The sequence below is a fragment of the Medicago sativa genome, chromosome 3, assembly GCF_051527215.1.
Source record: "Medicago sativa cultivar Bolivia chromosome 3, Bolivia_mono, whole genome shotgun sequence".
NCBI lineage: Eukaryota > Viridiplantae > Streptophyta > Magnoliopsida > Fabales > Fabaceae > Medicago > Medicago sativa.
The window spans coordinates 102,138,551-102,161,523 of record NC_140751.1 but is presented as its reverse complement, the minus strand read 5'-3'; the positions used below and the strand labels follow the sequence as shown (position 1 = coordinate 102,161,523).

Here is a 22,973-nt window from a genome sequence, read left to right as displayed (position 1 = left end):
CCAATTTGCACCTAAAGCCACTAGAGCAGTGCTCTCTAATACATTCAAAAGATAAGAGAATTAATCTCCTTATCTTTCAAATTCCACTCTGTAATTAACTTCACAAAGAAATTAAGGTCTCATCTCAGAACTCCAAAATGGAGGATGGTGGAATGCTTCAGTCTCCTTTAGCCTGACAGTTAAATGGAATAATTTCTTTAGTGAGAGTGTAACCTTCCGACCAAACAAAACAAACACAAATATATATACTTCCAATTCCTCTAATCAGTATAGGCTATCAAACAATCCGTTAGTTAATAGTTTAAGCAGTAAAATCTCAGATTTGACAACTTGACAATGACATACAACATTACCTTTTTGCCAGTTTCCTAGGAATATAAATTATTTTGCTCCCACTACACCTTTCCATGCACAGTTATAATTTCAGTTCACTCAAAGATAAACGCTGAGAAAACTAAATCATTCAAGATGCAATGAACTAAAATAAAAGATGATAGTATCAATATTTGCATTTCCAGGTTTTAGTTGTTGTGTTATATGCTAAAACTATTATGTTGTTCAGATACATTAGGAGGAGTAAAACCAGATGATGGCTTTGCTCTTTTTGAATCTCAGTCTCTGAAGTGACCAGGTTTCATAGAATTTGATGAATGTAGATATGAAGGTACTCACATACTCTGTTCAAGATAGGTGATTATGCCCTTCACGTACTCTGGGCTTTCTCTTGGAAATTTCATCCATTCTTTGTCCATTGATGATGAGTGTCACGAAGCCGTCGGAAGCAAAGTATGAATAATATTGGTGGAAATGGTGAAAAGACAAAAATAATGAAGAAATGGAATGGAGACAGGGGCGCCACACTCTTTCTAATCCAAGAAAGATTGATAAGTCGGTGGATGTGAGGATCGCCACAAGAAAAGAATTTCTTGATAAGATCAAGGATGCATTGTCTCTTGTGGTTCTGGATTGAACCATCCTTGATCTTATCAAGAAATTCTTTTCTTGTGGCGATCCTCACATCCACCGGCTTATCAATCTTTCTTGGATTAGAAAGAGTGTGGCGCCCCTGTCTCCATTCCATTTCTTCATTATTTTTGTCTTTTCACCATTTCCACCAATATTATTCATAATTTACTTCCGACGGCTTCGTGACACTCATCATTTGGTATCAGGGCTTTGGTTCAAATCAGGTGTTATCTATCTTTTTATATTTATTTTATATTCAGTTTGCAAAAAAAAAAAATTGTAACAAAAAAATTGAAAAAAAAAAACGAACAAGAGAGAGATAGAATTTCAACATAAAAGAACGTGTTAAAAAAAGTGAGTAATTGCTCTTTAGGTTCTGGATTGGACCTTGTATTGATCATATCAAGAATCCTTTCTTGTGGTGATATTCATTTTCATAGACTTATCATTTTCTAGGATTAAAAAGTGTGGCGTCCCTAAACTCTCCATTCCATTTCTTGTTTGAAACCACAATTCAACCTAAACACCAATTCAAAGCCAAATTCTCGTTTTCAACTCAAATCACTGTCAAAATCAATCCCAACACATAATTTTCGTTTCCTTTTGGCGCATCATTTCATTAACAATATTTTCAATCTATTTCTTGTGTTTTGTGCCTATAATTAATCTTTCAGCAAGCAATTTTTATCAATTCATAATCAAAAGTCAAATATGAACAGTTTTCACAAAATAGTGTTCATCAATTGAGTTTACTAAAAAGAAGGAATATCTAATTAACATCATCTCAATGTCATATCTAATTATCTAACAATTAAAAAGAAGGAATATCTAATTATCATCATCTCTATGCCACACAATTGAAAAGTTGAGGCAGACTACCTTGACACATAGAATCAACTACTAAGCCAAGATCCCCCTCCCTCCACATCTAACCCCTTGGTTATAGAAGTACTAATATTATGTCAAGAAATCAACTCTTCTAAACACTCGGTCCATGGTTAGGTGATAAAAAGATGATATCCTAGTCCTACATATCCAATTGTTACACTATTTGCTACATAAACAAATCAAAAATTAAAATGTACAAGCTTAGTTGTACCATTTGCATAGAAATAGTGCATACTAGTCTAATTCCAATGCCAAATACCAATCTCCCAATCACCAATACATGAAAATTAGGAGCAAACACTGTTATGAGGGCTCCAACAAGATACATCAATGCAGCTACGATCAGCTCTCTTCTCCCTAAAAATAAAAATTGTCATGTCAGTTTCACTGAGGAAGGATATATCTAAGTGATAACTAATAAAAATGTGAATTACCTAAGAAGTCAGCAATATTGAAGGCCAACACAGAGCCTATTAATGCACCATATAATCATTAATGGTCCATTGGTCTGCACAAGACATAAAGCATCAACGTTTGAGTTCATATTCAAGATAAACATACAATTGCAACAATTAACAAATTATTTGTAAAAGTGGCAAAAAGAAAATGTAGCCACATGACAAAAGAAAGAACAAACCAAGAATTTAATTTCAACTTACAAGAAGTTCAATTTCAACAGAGCCTAAGTTATACCAAGTCTTTCCACTTGGTGACGGTGACTGCAAAGAAGGGAAATTATAAGTACACAGGATAACCATTGAAAAATTACAACAAGCTTCGAAAGAACCAGTTTAGTGTTAGTGTTAGTGTTGCATTAAAATCAGTCAAAGTAGCTAAAAAAAGTTTTCAGATTAAAAATACATATTTCTGTGTATTATACTGCTACTAATATTATGAATATGAATATGAACGCCTTGAACATTTTACTTCGATACATAGAAAAAGAACAAAAGCCAGTTCAATTACACAATGAAAAAGACTACACCGTTATGAATCCATACAATTAATGATCATGGTTATATTCTATTGAAATATATGGAATTGCTTACAGATAAACCATGGAAAAACTACCATACTATGCGTTCATACTTCAAACAGACGAAAAGTAACTAGCAATGGTACAACGGAAAAATCTGAATCATTGGAAATTACTAAAGGTGCTACACCACCAAATGTATATAGCGAACATCACCTCTAGAATTCTTCATCTCTATCAAGAACAAAAAAATGGTTTGAGTATACAAACAAACTTATAATATGAAGAGTGCAGAAACTTAAAACATTTATATACCATCGTAGTTCACTTTATCATGTGTCTCGATATAAGCATGTTGTCGCTTATTCCTTTTTTTCTTCTTTTCTCCAATTCTTATGACTTTTTTTCCCTTATTTACTTTCATCATAACAAAAATTCAACCTATGAATCAACACAAACACAATACAAACATATAAACAAGTTACAGAGCACACCCTTGTCGTAGAAAGAGAATTAGGATCAAGAAAACCTGAAACAGATCACTTATCATATACACAATAGATTAAAGACTAAATTTTGTTGTGAGACTCTTTAGTTGTGGCAAGGACACTTGATTGTTAAATACTACAATGCTTTAGTTGTGAGACCAAACTAATTGCAACCAAGGCATCAAACAGTTCAGTTAATTGCAACCGAAAGGACTAAATTACTTAGCTCAATTTAGTTAGAGACTGTTATTTATCTTCTAATTACTTAGAGTAACCAAACTAATATAAAAAAAATGCAGTAACATGGGAAATGAACTAGGATAAAAGAATTTAAATTAAATGCTGAAGTTTCCAACTTATGGCGCAGAGTGCAAATATGCAAGGTTTTAAAAAACGGTCCGTTATCGAGAAAAAGGCCGAGACAAAAAGGTATAGGTAGCAGACGTTGCCGTTTTTCACCGTTTCTATAGAGTGAACAAAAATCACGACGAAACGCCGTTACAGCCGCAACGAAACACCGTTACAACTGCAAAAAATTATTGTTCATGACAATAGACATAGAATCCAGATATTTTTTTCAATTGAGATAGATGAAAATTATATTTTTAATACATATTTGATTATAAATTACATAAGTTATCTCCTTATCTAGTTTAGAACTCCAATTCTTTCTCTAGTTTAATTTATTTAAGTTACTATCATTTTTTAAGAGTTGTGCAATGTTGTGATTAATTCACACTGCGACAACCGCAATCCATATCGCAACACCCGTAACGGTCGAAATCGCGAAATCCTATACGCGACCGCGACCTTGACCGCGACCGTTATTTAAAACCTTGCAAATATGTATCTTCAACTACTCAACGATTTTGTGACTTCATTGGATCACTAAATATTTGACAGAGTTCAAGGTACTTTTTATAATCACAGTTCCATTCTATATTCCAATAAAAGTAACAATTTATTGGTTTCTTATTACACAACAAATCCTCCAATTTCCCTAAACATCTATTACTGAAAAAGGAAAATAAACAAAACAAATCAAAAATCTTGAAGTCAAGTTCGGTTCAACTTAAACATCACAATTCTCATTTCATACCACTTTCTACTAATCAACAGAAAACAAAGCATAAATGAAGCTTAAAAAATAACCGAGATTCTCCAGTTGAAGTTGAACCATGGAGGAAGCTCAGATAATCCAATACATTCTCGAAAGTCAAAATATCAAATTTAAGAATCAGTGAGCGAAGTTAAGAATCATTTAAGAAAAGTTAAATTAAAACCTAAGTTAAATCTACTTGAAATTAAAGGTGCGTTTGTTTTGGATTTTTTTCAAAAATAATTTTTTTTTTCTTAAAAAAAATCACCTTTTTCATTTTGAAGTGTTTGTCTAGGGATTTTAGAAAAATAATTTTATCAAAAAAATCTATTTTGACCTTAAAATAAAAAGTTATTAGGATTAACTTTTCTTAAAATCTATTTTTTTCAACAATAAGAAGGTAGCACATGTACATGTAATTAGAACTCATTTTTTGAAAAAAATGGATTTTTATGGGTAGGAGACAACTCTAAAAATTAGTCTCTACATTCTTTTAACACAAAATCTATTTTTTTTAAAAGTTAAAATAGACGCACCCTAAATTTTTACTGCTAAAATCACTTGAATTGGAAAAATAACATTAGATTTAATTAATGGTTTAGATTTGTTGAAAACAACTTTACATTTCTAGACACAATCATGTCCCTTTCCGTTTCTCTTCCACACATGTTCTTCTCTAACCAAAACTCGACTTTTGACCCGTGCATATGAAGGAACTTAATAGAGATAAAACATTGCAGTCAAAAAATTTCTAATTAATAGGTCCTTTAAGGGTGTTCATATTTTACTATAGATTTTTTTTATAACTCGAGCTAAAGATCGACTAATCTAAAAAGTTTGAAATTCTAGCGTACTTGTTTTAATATATTCCGTCAGATGTTTTAACGTTTGCGATGTTCCGTTCAATGTTCCAACATCACGAAATAAACAGAAATAAAACAAGAAAATAAATGACAGGAAAGTAAAGAACACGCTGAGTTTGTTGACCCAGTTCAGTGACAAACACACCTACTCTGGGGGCTACCAAGCCAGGAAGGAAATCCACTAGTGTAGTCCTTATTCAAAAGCTCTCAGCAAACTCCTCGTTTACACTTTATAACCTAGGACCTACCCGTATAGACTTCAACCTAGGAACTCCTAGATCTGAGATCCCACCTCACTATCCTAATGGTCAGTCACAACCCCTGTGACCTATCAAACCTAAACACAAACACAAAGATGAAGTTACCTTCAAACACAAACAACTAACACCTTGTTTCACAACTTCGGTGTAGTACACAAGAGTATCAAACTCACACAAACAGACCTAAACGAGTATCACAAACGATACAAGAAAGGCTCACAATATAGGTTCTAAACTTGCATCACAAACAGTAAAGCACATGTAGACTCAAAACCCTAAAAATCTAAACTTTTTAGTATGACTGCTTGAATGAACAATTAGGTCTTGAAGTCTTGTATATATACTGAAGCAGCTTGGGCCAAATACTTAGTTAGGCTTCAGAACAAAGCAGATCGGTTCAGCTAATCTGCAAAACAGAAATCAGAAACAAATATGGAAAGTCCTAAAATGTCGGAACATCTTTAGGATCGTTCCAACCAATAACAAATATTTCCTAAAATATAAATACTACTTTAGAAATATTCCACCGCTGATTTGTATAGATATGCGCGTTGATTGGTTAATAAGATAAGGAAATATTGTTTCCTTAAACAATAAAGAGCGCGCGTACAAATAGGCATGAACCCAGGTGCACTGAACCGTGCCAGGATGTTGGAACATTGTATCCAACATCTTACAGAGATGCCTAACCACATGTTGGAACATTGGTTCCAACTTACACAACAAGGATATCTGTTTTAGCAATAATGCTGCCAATACAAATACCCAACGAAGTTGATATAGATTCTATTTTAGCTTTAACATATTCAAAAATAGGTTTACTAAGAAATTATTAAACTTATTTATAGGTTTACTGAGAAATTATTAAATTTATTTGCTTGCTTTGACATTAAAAAGTAAGATACTAATTGTCTGAATAGAAAAATTAGTATTATTTTACTAAAATATACTAACTAATTAAAAACTTGCTCTACACAATTATGTTATCCTAGAATTAATTTGATATTGTTCTACTTCAACTAATTTTTTTTCCAATTGATTTTACTAAAAATGTACAAGTAACACATCTACTTTGTTAGCTCCATATCCATTTAGTTCTACAGTTTAAGTGTACAAGTTTATAATACCTTTGACTCATGAACGTTTTCTTCCATATCATTATGTGTTATCTATAACCAAGTGAACACAAAGGACTGAATAAAAAAAATGCTTAATAGATTTAGTGAAAGGTAGAACGACAGTGTAATTACAATAATAAAACTATTGGATCATGCCATTTCTACAAAATTTAACTAACACACTGCAAATATTTAAAAACCCCAAAAGATGTTCATTAGAATGGCCATGAGCTCTAAGCTTACTTGCCTGGTCGATGTGTTTCACCCTTTGTAATTTTTTTTGTTGATAATTTTGTAATTTTTTTTAAATAATTTTTTTAAGATAATATTAAAGAATATACACATAAGATTAGGATCGAAGCAATATCCAGGAAAGAAACCATCACAAATTTGACATGCAAAACAAATTCCTAAACATCCGTCAAACATAATAAGTAAAATCATTTTGTCAACTCTAAAAAGCTTCGATAAAAAATTTTGCCAAGCACTTGTGAACTTTTATGGTTGAAGCACTTGTTGGAAGAGTTGAAATTTTGCGAACTAGGTCCTATAGAACTTAAGTGTGATAATCAGTAGCATTATATCTTTTGTCAAAATCAGTTTTACATGAGAGGACAAAACACAGAAGTTGATTGTCACTTTATTCGAGAGAAGATATTTTTCGACATCATTAAAACCTCTCTGGTAAGTTCGATTGATTAGCTAGCTGATATCCTCACCAAACCTCCACGGAGACCTCAAATTGATTATATATGTAACAAGCTTTCCTCTTGAGCAGATAATAATTTGCAGATTTCTTTTTAGTTTGGAGGACTCCACAAGCTTTCCTCTAAGTTTTCTTTGTTTTTTTTTTTTAAACTCAGTATCTAGGCCAAGGACCGACAAATCCAAGGGTCCAATCCCACTATCCACTTGCGGATTTTTAGTTAACTGTGTATTTGACAGATTTTTGTTGATTCCCTAACATTAATAGGCAACCGGCAAACTGTTCTAAGATTTGTAACTGATGGTGTCTTATACTCCCTCCGTTTCAAAATGGGCGTCGTTTTAGCCAAAAAAATTGTTTCAAAATGAATGTCACTTTCAGTTTCCAATGCAATAATAACTTCTTTTTTTTCAATTGTACCCTTCAATTAATATTATGTTACACTACTTCCAAAGTATTATTTTTTCTTTAATGAAAAACAAACCAATAGTTGATTACGATAATTTGGTAAAATTGCTATGACATTTGACTACATTATTACATTCCTTAATCTGTGTGCAATTGGCTAAAGAGACACTTATTTTGAAACAGAGGGAGTAAATATTTGAATCTAGTTGATAATGTCTCTTGCCTTTGAATCTCTTCTCTGATGTCTGGAAATATTTGAATCTTCTCCAATTTTAGTTTATGCCGTTTTAGGGGTTAGGGTTTCATAACTTTTAAATGGGGTTTTTAAGCTGTCAGAGATTTTTTTTCTAAAAAAAAAAAAGGCTGTCAGAGATTTTGACTTTTGAGAGATTGAGTGTGTTGTTTGTGATGATGGATAGATACTAATTTTCTGTCCTTTTCTGTTAGTTGGGTTTTAATGGAACGCCAGCAACCGAGTTTCTCCCCAGTCGCTGCCATCTCGCAAGCACAAATAGGTAACTCAACTCCAAGTAAGTTTGCTCAATGTTGTAATGTTGAACTATTAACACGTTCTCTGCAGTTGGTTGAATTAATTTGAGTTAGGATGCACCCCATCCATCTATCGTGATTTAGATTTAGATTTTCAAACCATGTGAATATACAATTCTTTTTTCTTTGTTTTTATGAAAATGCTAGCTCTTGAGTGTTGATGCACATAAGTTGGTTATGTCTTGGTTGAGATTGTGTATAGAATTGGGATATTGAGCCCATTCCATTCATTATTATTTTAGTATATCGATGTTGACTTTTCATGATTTGTGATTTCATTCAGCTGAACTGTTATTCTATATTTACAAAATTTTTCGGTGTCAGATTTTGTTTAGAACGGGAATGGCTGTCCAGGAGTTTTGACTTTGGCTTACCAATTAAGACTACTCCTAGTTTCTGTTACAGCTAACTCACTTGGCCAAACAAGTCTTTTTGACGTTTTGTCTGTCTTTAGTATGTGGCTCAGTGATGTATGCATTTGGTTGTTGTGCCTTGTCTTTTTTTCTTTTTTAACTTTCAGCCATATTAAATTAAGCTCATTTTTTATTTCTTATTTGATCAAACAAAAAATAAATAGAACTTTCTAAGAAACAAAAAGTAGAGAGCACAAAGGAAGAGCCTTCTTTGGTTGCATTCGTACTCAAACTCAATCTAGTTGACCTTATGATTCGCCGTGGTCCCCCCGGAAGCCTCTTCCTTATTATTGGGCCGACTTTTGGAGTTTCAAATCCTCAACTCCGAACAACAACCTACGTCATCAAGAAACCAAGGCAAGTATATCTGCAAATGTTGACAAAGCTTATGGAGCCTTTAGCATTGCTTTTGATTCAAGTTTCACCATTTCAGTTTCTTTGTGCATATTTTTAATTCTTTATTATCGATTTCTAAACCAGGTGGACGGGAGGCATTACTCGCTATCCTGGCTAAGATTAAAGAGAAAGCCTCCTCAGCTTGCATTTATACAGGAACTCATTCTAGTTCTCCCTGTGTATCATACTCTGCGCAACATGCGTTTTTACCTATTTGATCTATGTGACAATTATAACACGACAAGTTTCCTGGAAATCTTAACGAAGTTTATATGGGGTGTTTAGCAATATTTTTAATTCAAGTTTCACAATTTGAGTTTCTTTCTGCATATATGGATTCTTAATACCTATCTCTAAACCCACAGCCAGAGAAGAGAGATGCAATGGTGGCTAGAGGATGGGAAATTTTGGCTAGAGTTCAGAGGAAATATCTGGAGCCCAGGAGCCCCTACCGTAGATGCAATGGTGGCTAGAGGATGGGCCTTTGCCAATGCACTTTACCCAGGACCGTAGACTCCTGTGTTCTTTCCTTGATTTGTTTCTATATTTCCCGTTCATAGGACTGTTGATACAAATAGGACTGTTGATACAATGGTTTGCGTCTAGCATACAGTTTGTTTGTGTATATATCTAGTTGGATCTGATTGGTTATGGCGGTCTTGACTCAATTGATTTGATTGCTTGTAAAAATGTTTTTCTGAAGTTTTTGACTGTCATGGGTTTGGTTTTAGCCACTTTAGCTTCCGTTTTGACTTTAATTCTAACATGTGGTTGGATGTTCCTGTGTTTTAAGCTAATGTCTTTTTTTATTTATCAAAGTGAGTTAATGTCTTCAATTTTCTGTTGTAGTCCTCGTTACATTAACCAATTGTGTTTGGTTACGAGAAAGAATTGAGAGAAAGCATTAAAAAGTGAGTTAATGTCTTCAATTTTCCGTTGTAGTTCTCGTTATAATTAACCAATTGTGTTTGTTTAATGAGAAAAACGTGAGAAAAAATGTCAAAAGAAAGAAAGCTTAAACACTCTTTCACGGGTATATTGTAGCATTCACCATGAAAGAGAACTACAATGGAAGTAAATGAGGTGAGAGTAGAATACAATTGGAACAAATGGAGATTCGTGCACCGTTGCTTGCTTCCTTCTTTGTACTCTAGCATTGAAAAGGACAGTTACGATTAAGAAAATTGCTCTTTTACCATTAAAAAACACTCCCACCCAACTGAATGGGCGAAAGTACCCCCGCCTGAGTTAAGTCACGCTATCTGGGTTAACTCACGCAGGTTATAAACCCAGCGTGACTTAACTTACGTTGTGGGTTTGTACTATTTTGGTACAAAATTCATCAGTCCAAACTCCAAGCACCATTTTCTTTCCCTCTCCACTCCAAAAACCCAAAAATGCGATTTTTTTTGTCAAAATCTTCATTCCAAATCATTGCAAATCGTCAGGAAACAAGTTTCTACACTCATCAAACATCAAATATTAGATAATGTATCATCTAAACTCATTTGATTTTGCTGGTTTTTGGGGTATGTTTGTCAGTTATGGAAGTAGTCAGAACGTGAGTTAACTCACGCTGGGGCCAATGTGAGTTAACTTGCACAAGTTATTTATATTATTTTTCCTTGCTATTTTATTATTCAATAGACATAGTGATGGTTGAAAATGTGGCGGATGATGACATTGAGCTGAAACCGGCCATAATTGAAGCTTTTGGCAAAGTTTTCAGCGATGTCAAACCAATCGTAAATGTGAAGTTGAAAGTCAAAATTCCCTTTCAAACTCACATCGAAGAAAAACCTAAACCGGTATCTACCAGTGTTGCCAAGGTTCGCAATATTGAAGTAGACACCACCTCATTTTTTTTTTAACAAATGAATGATGGCGAGAGCAAAATGATTTACTTGATTGGGTTCGTCAACAAACGACAAGGGCTGGATTTACTATATCTATAGATAAATCTCATTTAAAAAGTTACTCTTGACAATGCAAGGGCTGGATTTACTAGATTTATCCAGATATAGCTAGATGTGAAGGGGCTGGATTTAACTAGATTTGTCTATCTATATATATATATATAGTTCAAGAAAATTGTTGTTGACACATATGTTAGGGCTGAAAAACACACGTAAAAGACAAAAATTCCTCTGTGGCAGTTAACTACCGAAGTAAGGAACTGGCTGCAGTTAACTACCGAAGTTCCTTCGGCAGTTAACTCCCGAGCAAAAAAGAAAGAAAAAAAAAACCTCGACACTTAAGTGCCGAAGAACTCGTCAATTTTTTTAATAAAACGAATCTCAACAATTTTAGTTGCTTGAGATATGCCATTCTGCTTGTAATTAAGATTTACTAGAAAGTTTATCTCTTTCTTTGGCGCTGATGCTGGTTCTTCGTTAGAAATCTAGAACCAATTTGCGGGCAAGGTAAATATGACGTACTTGCATTTTTCCCTTTCTTCGGCACTTAATATTGCTGAGATTCATTTATTAAAAACAATTGATGAGTTCTTCGGCACTTAAGTGCCGAGGTTTTTTCTTTTGTTTCTTTTTTCCTTTTTCCGTCGGCAGTTAAATGCCGAAGGAATTTCGGGAGTTAACTGCAGCCGGTTTCTTACTTCGGTAGTTAACTACCGCAGGGGCATTTTTGTCTTTTACATATGTTTTTTTAACCCTGTCATATGTGTTAACAGCAATTTTTATAGTTCAAACCGACTTCAAATTTTAACTAATCATTGTCATACACTAGTCCCTTCTCCTGATCGTAGAGTTAAGACAAAAAAGTTTAAAATAAGATAAAAAATGGAACGGCTGTGAGAAGAAGTAGAAGTGGGGGTGTACAATTGGAACAGATGGAGATTCATGCGCCGTTGCAAGTTTAAAATAAAATAAAAAATGGAACGGCTGCGAGGAGAAGTAGAAGTGGGGGTGTACAATTGGAACAGATGGAGATTCATGCGCCGTTGCTTGCTTCTTCACATGGGGAAGAATATCCTTTACTAGTACTAGTTCACTTTACTTTACCCTGTTCCTTCTTTGTACTCTAGCATTGATTATGATTAATATACGACAATATGATCAAATCAAATTAATATAGCTTCTTAAACCCTCCATTCCATTCCGTTCTTCAACCTGAACCTGAACCTTCCTTCATCCAAGCTCAGATGATTTCCTCTTTCGCTTTCAACATTGCCTCCACCACTCACCACGTAATATTTCCCTTTTTTGTTACTTTGTTGTAATTTTTAATTTCTTTTAGATTAAAAAAGGTACTGAGCTTAATTTTACTTACCACAAACACCATCGCATCGCATGCTTATAAAGAATCAAAATTTCGAGATTAAAGTAAAACTCAAACATTTGTGCTTGTAATTTGGATCTCTACAGTTACTTACTTTGATTCCTTTTATGGCAGACCTCAACAAATAAGCAGCATCTTGTCAAGCAAAAGCCTGTACATGTGGCACTTGGCTATCATAATCCAAATGGATGCAAGGTGTTTGATTTTCGATCAACATACAAGAAGGTATATTTGTTAAGAAATGGGTAGCGTAGTGTGTGGATTGGGACGCTGAAAGAGTATTAAGAAGGATGTTCAGGGTTAATGATCGAAGGAAATTAATGAAAATAATATGAAACATTTTCACTCTAGTCTGACTGATTTGCTGCATGTTTAAAAGAAAAATGATAGTTTGTATATCTATTATCACATATGCAACATGCTGTCTATGAATAAGCGGTTTCAATTTGTTTTCCCACAATTAGGTCAGTTCTGGTTTCAAGGGTGTAGCCGTTATGACAGATGATAAGTCAACAATGGCATCGGTTGAAGAAGACTTTGAAAACATAGGAATCTTGGATGTTGATTCATCCCTTAAACCATTCAAAGATCACTTCAAATTTAGACTGAAGAAGTATTTAGATCAGAAAAAGCTCATTGAAGATTATGAAGGAGGTCTTGAGGAATTTGCAAAAGGTGATTATAATTGTTGACAATTCACATTGTTTCATTTCTTATATATAATTGTGCATACTAAATTATACAGCTGCCAAGGTTTTGGTCATAACTGCAAATTATATGTCCATGATAAACCGATAATGATGAAATATTCCTCAACTAGTACTTGGCTGTGTCTGTGTTTGATAATCATATTACATCATCTGGCATGCAGTTAACTTAGGGTAATGTAAATTTGTGCAAGCACAATTGATCGATTATGTTTGGACACATCAGCCTCTTGAAAATAAAGTCATTTGTCTGTCAATTGGATTGATTTCTATTAAAACGCCTTACTAGTTTGTTGGATTAATTTTAATTACATCTTTAATATAATGTTTCCTTATCATTTTCTTTCCAACATCTTAGGTTATTTGAAATTTGGATTTAACAGAGAAGAAGATGGCGTTGTGTACCGTGAGTGGGCACCTGCTGCTCAGTAAGTTATCTCAAAGAATACAAGTTAGTCAAACTTATTTGTCACAGTTTAACTATCTTTTCTTTTCCTTTCTGATTTTGAATCTTTTCAATGAAGAGAAGCACAAATTATTGGGGATTTTAATGGATGGGATGGTTCCAACCATCACATGGAAAAAAACCAGTTTGGCGTATGGAGCATTAAGATCCCTGATGCTGATGGAAACCCAGTTATACCTCACAATTCAAGAGTGAAGTTTAGGTTCAAACATAGTGATGGATTTTGGGTTGATCGCATCCCCGCTTGGATTAAATATGCCACTGTCGATCCTACCAGATTTGCCGCACCCTACGACGGTGTCTACTGGGATCCACCACTTTCAGAAAGGTCCCATTATTTACATATGTAGAATATCTGATGAAGTGTCATCTTCAGTAAAAAAATCATTGCATTTGAGATATCAATGCTAAAAGGGACTCTAATGTATGCCACATATTAGTATTAGCTGACTTTTAAATTACGCAAATAATTTCTGAAAGTCTTGAAAATTTATTTGTTTTTAGGAATAAATTGAATTCATTTCAAAAGAAATTATTTAATTGAATTACTTAGTTATAAAGTTTGGATCAAAATATACATGACTATTTCAGTTGAATTGTAAATGAACCTTCATCTTTGAGTCACACATGAAAGGCAATTATGACGTGAAGTATGATTTCTTATCAAATGAATTAAATTCGATTGCTAGTGAATTATGTCAAAATCCAATCAAATATAGTTATTTAAAAAATTGTTTATTCAAATTAGGAATGTTGAATCAACAAACAATGATTTCAAATGTGTTTTATTGTGAGATCCACCACATGCAGTCATATTTTATTTCTTTTTCTCTCTGATCATAAACAAGAAACTTGTTGTTCTGGGTTTAATTTTCTAGGAAAATATCAACTTCGTTATATGTAGAAGTTGCAAATAAGTTAACCATGTCGAAATTATTGTGCGTTTTGTAATCTACTTGGTATCAATGTTCTTTTCACTCCAGTCTTGATCAAGTTTGGATGAAATTATCTCAGATGTTTGTGCATCCTCTTGTTTGTTCTGCAGATATGAGTTTAAATATCCCCGTCCACCGAAGCCCAAAGCTCCACGGATATATGAAGCTCATGTGGGAATGAGTAGCTCTGAACCTCGCATAAACTCTTATAGGGAATTCGCAGATGATATTTTGCCACGTATTCGGGAAAATAACTATAATACAGTCCAGCTGATGGCTGTGATGGAGCATTCCTATTATGCATCATTTGGATATCATGTAACAAACTTCTTTGCTGTGAGTAGTAGATCTGGAACCCCCGAAGATCTTAAATATCTGATAGATAAGGCCCATAGCCTAGGTTTGCATGTTTTGATGGATGTTGTCCACAGTCATGCTAGTAATAATATTACTGATGGACTCAATGGCTTTGATGTGGGCCAAAGTTCACAAGAATCTTACTTTCACACTGGGGATAGAGGCTACCACAAATTATGGGATAGTAGACTTTTTAACTATGCCAACTGGGAAGTTCTTCGTTTCCTTTTATCTAATTTAAGGTGGTGGCTGGATGAGTTCAAATTTGATGGATTTCGATTTGATGGAGTAACGTCAATGTTGTATCATCATCATGGAATCAACATGGCATTTACAGGGGATTATAATGAATATTTTAGTGAAGCAACTGATGTGGATGCTGTTGTCTATTTGATGCTGGCCAACTGTCTGGTCCATAATATTTTGCCAGATGCAACTATCATTGCTGAAGATGTTTCTGGCATGCCTGGACTCGGCCGACCAGTTTCTGAGGCGGGAATTGGTTTTGACTATCGACTAGCCATGGCTATCCCTGATAAGTGGATTGACTACGTGAAGAACAAGAAAGACTATGAATGGTCAATGAAGGAAATTTCGTCGAATTTGACAAATAGGAGATACACAGAGAAATGTATCGCTTATGCTGAAAGCCACGACCAAGTATGATCTTTGTCATTATGTGTTGAGTATTTGTGATACCTTTGTGTTGGAAATAATATAGAATTTAGTTTTGGTTAAATTTGTGAACAGAAAAATGATGGAAACTAGAGGTGACATGCAATCAAGAAATTATTTTTGAATTGTTTTTGACTGCCTGCACTAACGTCTTATATTTTTTCTCTTGGGCAGTCCATTGTTGGGGACAAGACTATTGCATTTTTACTAATGGATGAAGAAATGTATTCTAGCATGTCTTGTTTGACTGATGCTTCTCCTACTATTGACCGAGGGATTGCTCTTCACAAGGTTTTTATCTCACCATTAAATATTCTGGACTACATACATGTACAAAATCATAAATTGAATTGTGAAGCTGCTAATGAGACATGTAGTTTTTATTGCCTTGTAGTCATTGCTATCTTAATCTTTTTCAGATGATACACTTCTTAACCATGGCATTAGGTGGAGAGGGCTACCTTAATTTTATGGGCAATGAGGTATGCATACTGATTTACTCTTGTACCCGAAAAACCGTTGCTCCCTGTTACTGTATGATTCACCTGATATTTATCTTCTTAATGAATAAAATGCAACTTGCTGATGAAAAATGGATTTGCTAGAGGTGGTGCTTGCACGACATTGTGTTGTGTGTTTGTTAGTTTGGTGTCTGTTAGTGACTGTTACTCTACTAGTGGCGGAGGTATTTAGTTGATAAGATAGTTAGCTGCTATAGTTCCAGCATATTGCTGATAAATAGGAGGAGAGGTTGAAAGAGAGTATCTTATGATTTCACAGGCGTTGGAACTAGGTAGGCTGCATACCCTTGAAGTGTGAAGACTTACAACTACCACCTTGTAGTCAAGGTTCATTTTACATATTTTGTGTTATGTCAAGTTGCTGACAACTGAATGTTTCCTCTTTGGGTTTATGGGTTGCTTCTTCTAGCTAGAAGAATGTTTATACATTATTTGCTTTCAAAGCACATACTCTGGATATTTTGAAGCATCTCACTCTCATTGCTATAGTTGTTGACCATGTTGTCATTTGTTGAATCATATTCGTAATGTCATTTTTATTTAGTTTGGCCATCCGGAGTGGATTGATTTCCCAAGAGAAGGCAATGGATGGAGTTACGAGAAATGCAGGCGTCAGTGGAATCTTGTGGATACAGATCACCTGAGATACAAGGTAGCGTGCGTGCATGTATATTTGTTCGTTACAGAATATTGACATCTCTTTTGTGGCTTCGTTTCTTGGTTGGGACTTTTCCGCAAGTTTAATTATTTATGATCTCCATTATCCTCATAATAGAATACTGTGTGAAATGGCAACTGTCATTTTGCTTATTTCTGAGTGGTGCATAATTCTACTCCGTGGCCTTATTTTGTTTAGTTCCTTATTTCCCCGTCTACAGATTTCTTTGTATTCTCGTGCATTCTTGCAATTTATTGCTCGTCTTTAAGATAAATGTTGTATTTCTGCTTTTGGAACTTGTGCAGTTCATGAATGCATTTGACAGAGCAATGAACTTGCTTGATGATAAATTCTCATTCCTTGCATCAACAAAACAGATTGTGAGCAGCACTAACAATGAAGACAAGGTAAATATGCCCCCAAATGATTGTACTATTCTCATTCCTAATGTAACATTTTTTTACTACTAGACAATTCAGAGATTTTCAGATTTTCTTATACCAAGACAGATTAAAATAGACTACATCCTAGAATATATACACTGGTGTATGAGGAAGACTTTTCTTAAAAATGAATGAACAAGCCATTGTCCACTCCTAGTTGATTTCAAGCATAACTCTGTGCTATAAATGCTTATGTTTTTTCTTTTATAGGTTATAGTCTTTGAACGTGGTGATCTGGTGTTTGTGTTCAATTTTCATCCAGAGAATACATACGAAGGGTATGCAATGTGTTAAACTATCATTTGTGTGCGGGTAATTTATTTGTGCCGGGTTGTGTGTTTGGTTTTATGTGAAATTTTTATATACATTTCTGTAATAGTAACTATTAAACACACATGATTTTGATGAAACATTGAACATACAGGTATAAAATTGGGTGTGACTTGCCTGGGAAATACAGAGTTGCACTGGATAGTGATGCTCAGGAATTTGGAGGACATGGAAGAGTAAGGAGCCCTAATCTTTCTGGTATTAGATTATAAGGATAGTCCCTCAAGTCCGTCCTTCAAAGTTATATTTGATTACCACAGTTTAGACTTTAGATTTTTGAAGAATTAATTTGGCGATCGAAATATTTTGAGATCGAATAATGAGGCAACATGTGTAACTTTGGAGGACCAACATGCAAATTAAATCATATAAGTTGTCCTGATTTTACCCTATAAGTGGTAGACGTCAACTCAGTTACTATTATTCTATGGTTCTTGACTATATGTGTTCCTTGTCATTTTTGCGTGTATATGAAGTTGACCATTTTCCACTCCTAGGTGGGACATGATGCAGACCACTTCACATCCCCAGAAGGCATACCAGGAGTTCCTGAAACAAATTTCAATAATCGACCCAATTCCTTCAAGGTCCTCTCCCCACCTCGTACCTGTGTGGTATGTGATCTGATCCCTTTTCATTTAAATTTTTGTATGTTAGTTGTATACGTTAACAAAAGCTAAAATGTAGATATAAAAACTAAAACAATTTTGCTAACATAGAATTTTAGAACATTGGTTAAATAACAAAAGAATATCAAGTGAGAAAAGTTTATTTTTGAGCACGGCAATAGTTTAGCTCACCATTTCTTTTTCTAACAATGTGAATTAGTTTTGCTGAAAAGTTGGAAAAAATATGATGATTTGTCATGTCAAAGTTGGGTTTGAGTTATGGAGTTAAAAAATTTCATTTTCACTTCATGGCAAAATGTGAATTGCTAATTGAATTTGAAAATTTCCAAAGGTATATTATAGAGTGGACGAAAGCCAAGAAGAAAGCAACAGTGCCAATTTGGGTGTAGAAGAGTCCTTTGCTGCAGCAGATACTGATGCTGTAGATATTCCTGATGTTTCTACGGAGAACAAAGAAGATGCAGTTGTTACCGAAATTCTTTGAAAGCAAATTTTTGGAGACAAAATCAAAGAAGATGCAGACAACGGAGAATCTTTTTTCGTTGGGAATCTTGGCACTTTTCACTTGTCAACCTACTAATGGATGAGATAAGCAGGTTTTTGGATATCATTGAAAAAGTAATCTAGAGTAAATTTTGGATAAACTGTTGGGAATGGACTCCTTTCCGACAAATAGAGAGGTCTATTGGAGAGATTGGCTTGTATTGACTCATTGAATACGAGAGTCAAATCTCTATCTAAATGGACCTCTCTATCTACTCAAGAGGATTCAAACCCAAACTTTGGTCAATCAAATCGTCATTTTATTATTATGTATATTATATGTATGTATAAAGATCACTAACAGCCCCTAAGTTATGTATGAATAAAATAAATTTTACTACCACTCATGTATATTCAGAATCCATACTAGTGGGGATCATGGGAACGTGCATCTTTAACTATGTTTCCTCCTTTTTATTTTCCGAAGATAAAAACCAAAGATAATTTGAGTTCCATACAATTAATTGCATGTTTTGCATGATCACGTGATCCATCGTAAGTTTTGCAAAAGCTACAATTGGGAGCTTCAAAAACATCAGAGTGTGACTGATTTTATCCAAACCATCGTGTTACCAAACATGCACTTCGTCTAAAAAAGATTTCAATAAAAAAGAAATACTTTAGTAGCTCCTCGATATGAGATTTGTCTTCTTTTTATTCTCGCCAACTAATTAGACATAGTTTCTTGTGTATAAAAGTAAAATTAATTTGCAGTAATTACAACATCAAATCATATAATTTAAAGTTATAAATCCATTGCCAAGTAAAAATAGAAAACTTCAACCAAAGCAGGAAAAAGAAGTTTAAACGGCAAACACTATATACTAGTGTGTTTAGACTGGTGTTTGAAGGTGCTTTGAAATGTGCGGTGAACAAAACACTTATATTGAATCAACTTCTCAATAATTTGAGTTTTTCCGATTAATTCACAAACTTGGTGAATAGAATTATGAGTAATGATAATTAGACATCCATTTTTTTGTTTTTGATGTTTACCCTCCAGTTCCCAAGAAAAAGAGATCCTTGTTAATCCAGAGTTTGGCCGAAGTAAGTATAGTATAGCCTGGCCAAGAATTCGCCGAAAGTAAAGTTCGTTAACTACTTGAGCCAAATGTTTATACACCCAAGACATCTGGTTAAACAATGGTTAATTCAATTGAGTAAAATAATCAATTCACAATCAAAATTGTGGTTATGTTATAATTTTCAATGTGATCTACATTAATTAGATACTCAACTGCTTGTTCAAAAAACTATATACTCAACTGAGTTAACTACAACTTTTCATGTGATTTGTGAAAAATTAATGTCCAGAAAACATTTTCGTAGAATTATTACTACTTGGGATGCTTTCTGGCATTTCTGCTTTACCACACAACAATATCAGACTTCATATATAGTATGGTCATGGCATCAGATTTTAAGTGTTCCAGCAGCTGTTTTATTGAGGTATTGTTCTAAGGAAAACGGGTACTTATAATCCATCACTAACTTTAGTTCTCAAGATCAAGTACTTGTAACATAATACTGAGCAAATCCCAGTAAGAAAAGTGAAAAATATATTTCGCAAACAATCATGAATAAATCAAATCGGACACAGGAAAATGTATCAATTTCCATTAGCAGTGTATCAAATCGGACAACTGAAATGTAATCAATTTCCAATTGAAGTAACTGAATACTTAACAGAGAACACAATTCAACCCAAACATTATATTATATCAAGTTCTTGATATTAATTAAACCCTGCAAGTATGAAACTCTTTCTACTTTTCTCGATGTTTTCACCTCAGACGGTTTCAGATAAAAAAATATTGAGCCTAGAGGAGATCTTTAATATCAATCTCTAAACCCGCAGGTAGCGAAGAGAGAGATGCACTTTTGTCTAGAGAAGTGGAAATTTTGGTTAAAGTTCAGAGGAAATTTCTGGAGAGGCAAGGGTTGGAGGCTGAGATCAAGGATGTCAGAACAAATGTTTTAAAAACCAAAGATTTGTAACAGGTTCTTTAACCAATCTCAAAACCAGTTAAATCTTCAGAACTAAGACCACCTGAATACCGCACAATTGCTTGTGAATTCAGGTTTTGATGCAATTCTAAATATCTAGAATTTGCAGCACACTGATGCAATTCTAAAAATCTAGAATTTGCAGCACACAAACACACATTGGCTGACAATGGGCTACACAATATACTGTGTTGTTAAATTCGATGTTTCAGATTATTTATTAACCAAGAAAATAGTTTCAGATCATCTCTACTCGATCCAATCCCTGGAAGAACTCCCTATTTTTCTAATCTTTACAAATCGAGTAAGTTTAAAGCTTATGAAAGGCAAATTACTTCCATTCACATCATAAAACTCCATGCAAAAAGATGCCAACATCCAATTTATAATTCTAGTGATAGATAAAGAGAAAACAACAACTCCACAACCAAATAGGAAGTAAATATGTTTTTAGTCTAACAACTCAAGTTTTGATTAACTGACTGAATAAAATAATAAGTTCTTCAATAACTAAAATATCATCCTGGCATCGTTTTGCAGCTCCTAAGGACTCAACTATTCAGCGATACTGCAACACAGAAAAAAGGGACAAAGTTATGAGAGTTCATGCTAAAAACAAGCAAACATTTAGAAATCTAGACCAACAAATAGGAAAGTACATCAAAATATTCACCTTAATGAAACCAATTTCTTTGGCATTGCTGTGGAAGCATTGCCTGCAGCACATGAGTCCGTACTTCCTGATCAATCCATGAGAATTGCCACACACACGGCTACAAAACACGGAACAACAGTAGACAACATTTACAATCGAGCAATGTACATGTAACTAAGAAAGAACTGTTGAAATGTCACAATAACTAGATCATACTCATCTTAAGACAATAGTTATAAGATAACACTGAAATTTACAACAAAAATTGCATTGTTTAAGCTTTAAGAATCCGATTTTAATTTCAAATTAAGGCATCTTGACCTAGCATTGGAGACGGTTTTAATTCATAAATTTCTTTCAGAACCAAATCATGAATCACAGTAATCTATGGAAATCCTCAGAAATTTTAAAAATGAAATCGAATCCCATCTAAACACTAGGTCATATGCATAAACACAGTAATCAGAAATAGGGATCGAAGATTCATTCTTCAAGGGATGAAAGAAAAAAAGGCAGAAAATGAAGAGATAGATATCATACCATGTGCGAGAACCAGGACCATAGGTCTTGGGGTGAGAGTTCCAAACGTTGGAGTGACCCATGGCTTCCTCGGCGGCAGAGATCTCAAAAACCCTAAATAGCAGTAACGCAGTCGCAGATATAAAAGACTCTGTCTATGTAGTATTTCCCAACTTTATATATTACCTTCAAAACTCAACCCTGAGCTATCAATTCTCACTGTTATCTTTTTTTTTTTTTTTTTTTAACTAACACTTTGGTCCTTTAATTTTGTTTTTAAACAAATTACTATTCTTTAAATCATAAAATATTTAAGTATAAAAAAGGGCAAAGGCTACGGTACATGACCTTCATATTCATAGGTCTCCTACTGTAAGAGACCTGTTTTCTTTTTGCTTTATAAAATGGATGTCAACCATTGGATTTACTTTGAAGCTTTTGAATGGCTGAGATTTGCAATAAGTGACCCATTAAGATTATATTATTTTAACATATACATTGATTTTAAAAAATGCAATTGATTTTGGATTCAAATTTAAGAAAGGGTGTTTATGGCATTGTTGGAAAAATTCACAGAAAGCTCGTACGTTCCATGTTTATTCCCTCCAAGTGAAAACTCAAGGGTAGAATGGATATGATAAGAATAACAAAACTTCTCTAACTTGCCACAATTAGGGGTGTTCGTGGTGCGGTTTGGTTCGGTTTTGAGCATAAAAGTCATCCAAACTGCGAGATAAAAAAGCATGCGGTTTGGTTTGGTTCGGTTGATTTTTAAAAAGTCATCCAAACCAAACCAAACCAATGCGGTTTGGATTGGTTCGGTTTGTGCGGTTTATCGCGAGATAAAAAAAATATTCCATTAACTCTAATATTGCCAACTTGTTACAAAATAAACATAAGACATCTTATTTTGCTGTTTATATGATAAAATATTAGGTAAAACTTATATCAAAATAGGTAAAGTTAAGAAGAAACATAAGCATGAAACAAATTATTGAGAAGTAAAGGAAACAAATTCATCACGGGAAATGAATTGAAAGAGATGGAAAGGAATTAGAATCGAACCTGATGGTGCAACAATGGAAAAATCGAATCAAAAGA

The 22,973-nt window shown here is 34.0% G+C and overlaps 2 protein-coding genes and 2 long non-coding RNA genes across 4 annotated transcripts; 2 read left to right on the top strand and 2 right to left on the bottom strand.

The window, feature by feature from the left end:
- Positions 1 to 2,091: 2,091 nt before the first annotated feature.
- Positions 2,092 to 2,627, bottom strand: LOC146943083 (uncharacterized). Its single transcript, XR_015033576.1, has 3 exons — positions 2,514 to 2,627; positions 2,289 to 2,362; positions 2,092 to 2,211 (listed from the first exon to the last, which is right to left on the bottom strand). It is a non-coding gene; the product is annotated as an uncharacterized LOC146943083 (long non-coding RNA).
- Positions 2,628 to 8,898: 6,271 nt separating this feature from the next.
- On the top strand, positions 8,899 to 9,939 carry LOC146943082 (uncharacterized). The gene is made up of 2 exons (XR_015033575.1): positions 8,899 to 9,091; positions 9,215 to 9,939. It is a non-coding gene; the product is annotated as an uncharacterized LOC146943082 (long non-coding RNA).
- A 2,316-nt stretch (positions 9,940 to 12,255) lies between these two features.
- On the top strand, positions 12,256 to 19,070 carry LOC146943081 (1,4-alpha-glucan-branching enzyme 1, chloroplastic/amyloplastic). The gene is made up of 14 exons (XM_085757169.1): positions 12,256 to 12,335; positions 12,542 to 12,652; positions 12,892 to 13,102; positions 13,493 to 13,562; positions 13,659 to 13,928; positions 14,646 to 15,552; positions 15,742 to 15,858; positions 15,987 to 16,049; positions 16,633 to 16,740; positions 17,052 to 17,153; positions 17,400 to 17,467; positions 17,614 to 17,695; positions 18,017 to 18,133; positions 18,480 to 19,070. Exons 1-14 carry the CDS (start codon positions 12,291 to 12,293, stop codon positions 18,630 to 18,632), a joined length of 2,424 nt encoding a protein of 807 aa, XP_085613295.1. The 5' UTR covers positions 12,256 to 12,290; the 3' UTR covers positions 18,633 to 19,070.
- A 1,933-nt stretch (positions 19,071 to 21,003) lies between these two features.
- LOC146943080 (small ribosomal subunit protein uS14z/uS14y/uS14x) lies at positions 21,004 to 22,013 on the bottom strand. The gene is made up of 3 exons (XM_085757170.1): positions 21,894 to 22,013; positions 21,372 to 21,471; positions 21,004 to 21,266 (listed from the first exon to the last, which is right to left on the bottom strand). The coding sequence occupies exons 1-3, from the start codon at positions 21,953 to 21,955 to the stop codon at positions 21,258 to 21,260; spliced, it is 171 nt and encodes a 56-aa protein (XP_085613296.1). The 5' UTR covers positions 21,956 to 22,013; the 3' UTR covers positions 21,004 to 21,257.
- Positions 22,014 to 22,973: the final 960 nt, after the last annotated feature.

Bases quoted from the DNA above. Each gene is read 5' to 3' on its own strand.
- LOC146943081 (XM_085757169.1), top strand. From the start codon at position 12,291: ATGATTTCCTCTTTCGCTTTCAACATTGCCTCCACCACTCACCAC. The intron at 13,103-13,492 runs GTGATTATAATT...CCAACATCTTAG, and splicing joins TCTTGAGGAATTTGCAAAAG to GTTATTTGAAATTTGGATTT. The intron at 16,050-16,632 runs GTATGCATACTG...ATTTTTATTTAG, and splicing joins TTAATTTTATGGGCAATGAG to TTTGGCCATCCGGAGTGGAT.
- LOC146943080 (XM_085757170.1), bottom strand. From the start codon at position 21,955: ATGGGTCACTCCAACGTTTGGAACTCTCACCCCAAGACCTATGGTCCT. The intron at 21,472-21,893 runs GTATGATATCTA...CGTGTTTTGTAG, and splicing joins GGTCCTGGTTCTCGCACATG to CCGTGTGTGTGGCAATTCTC.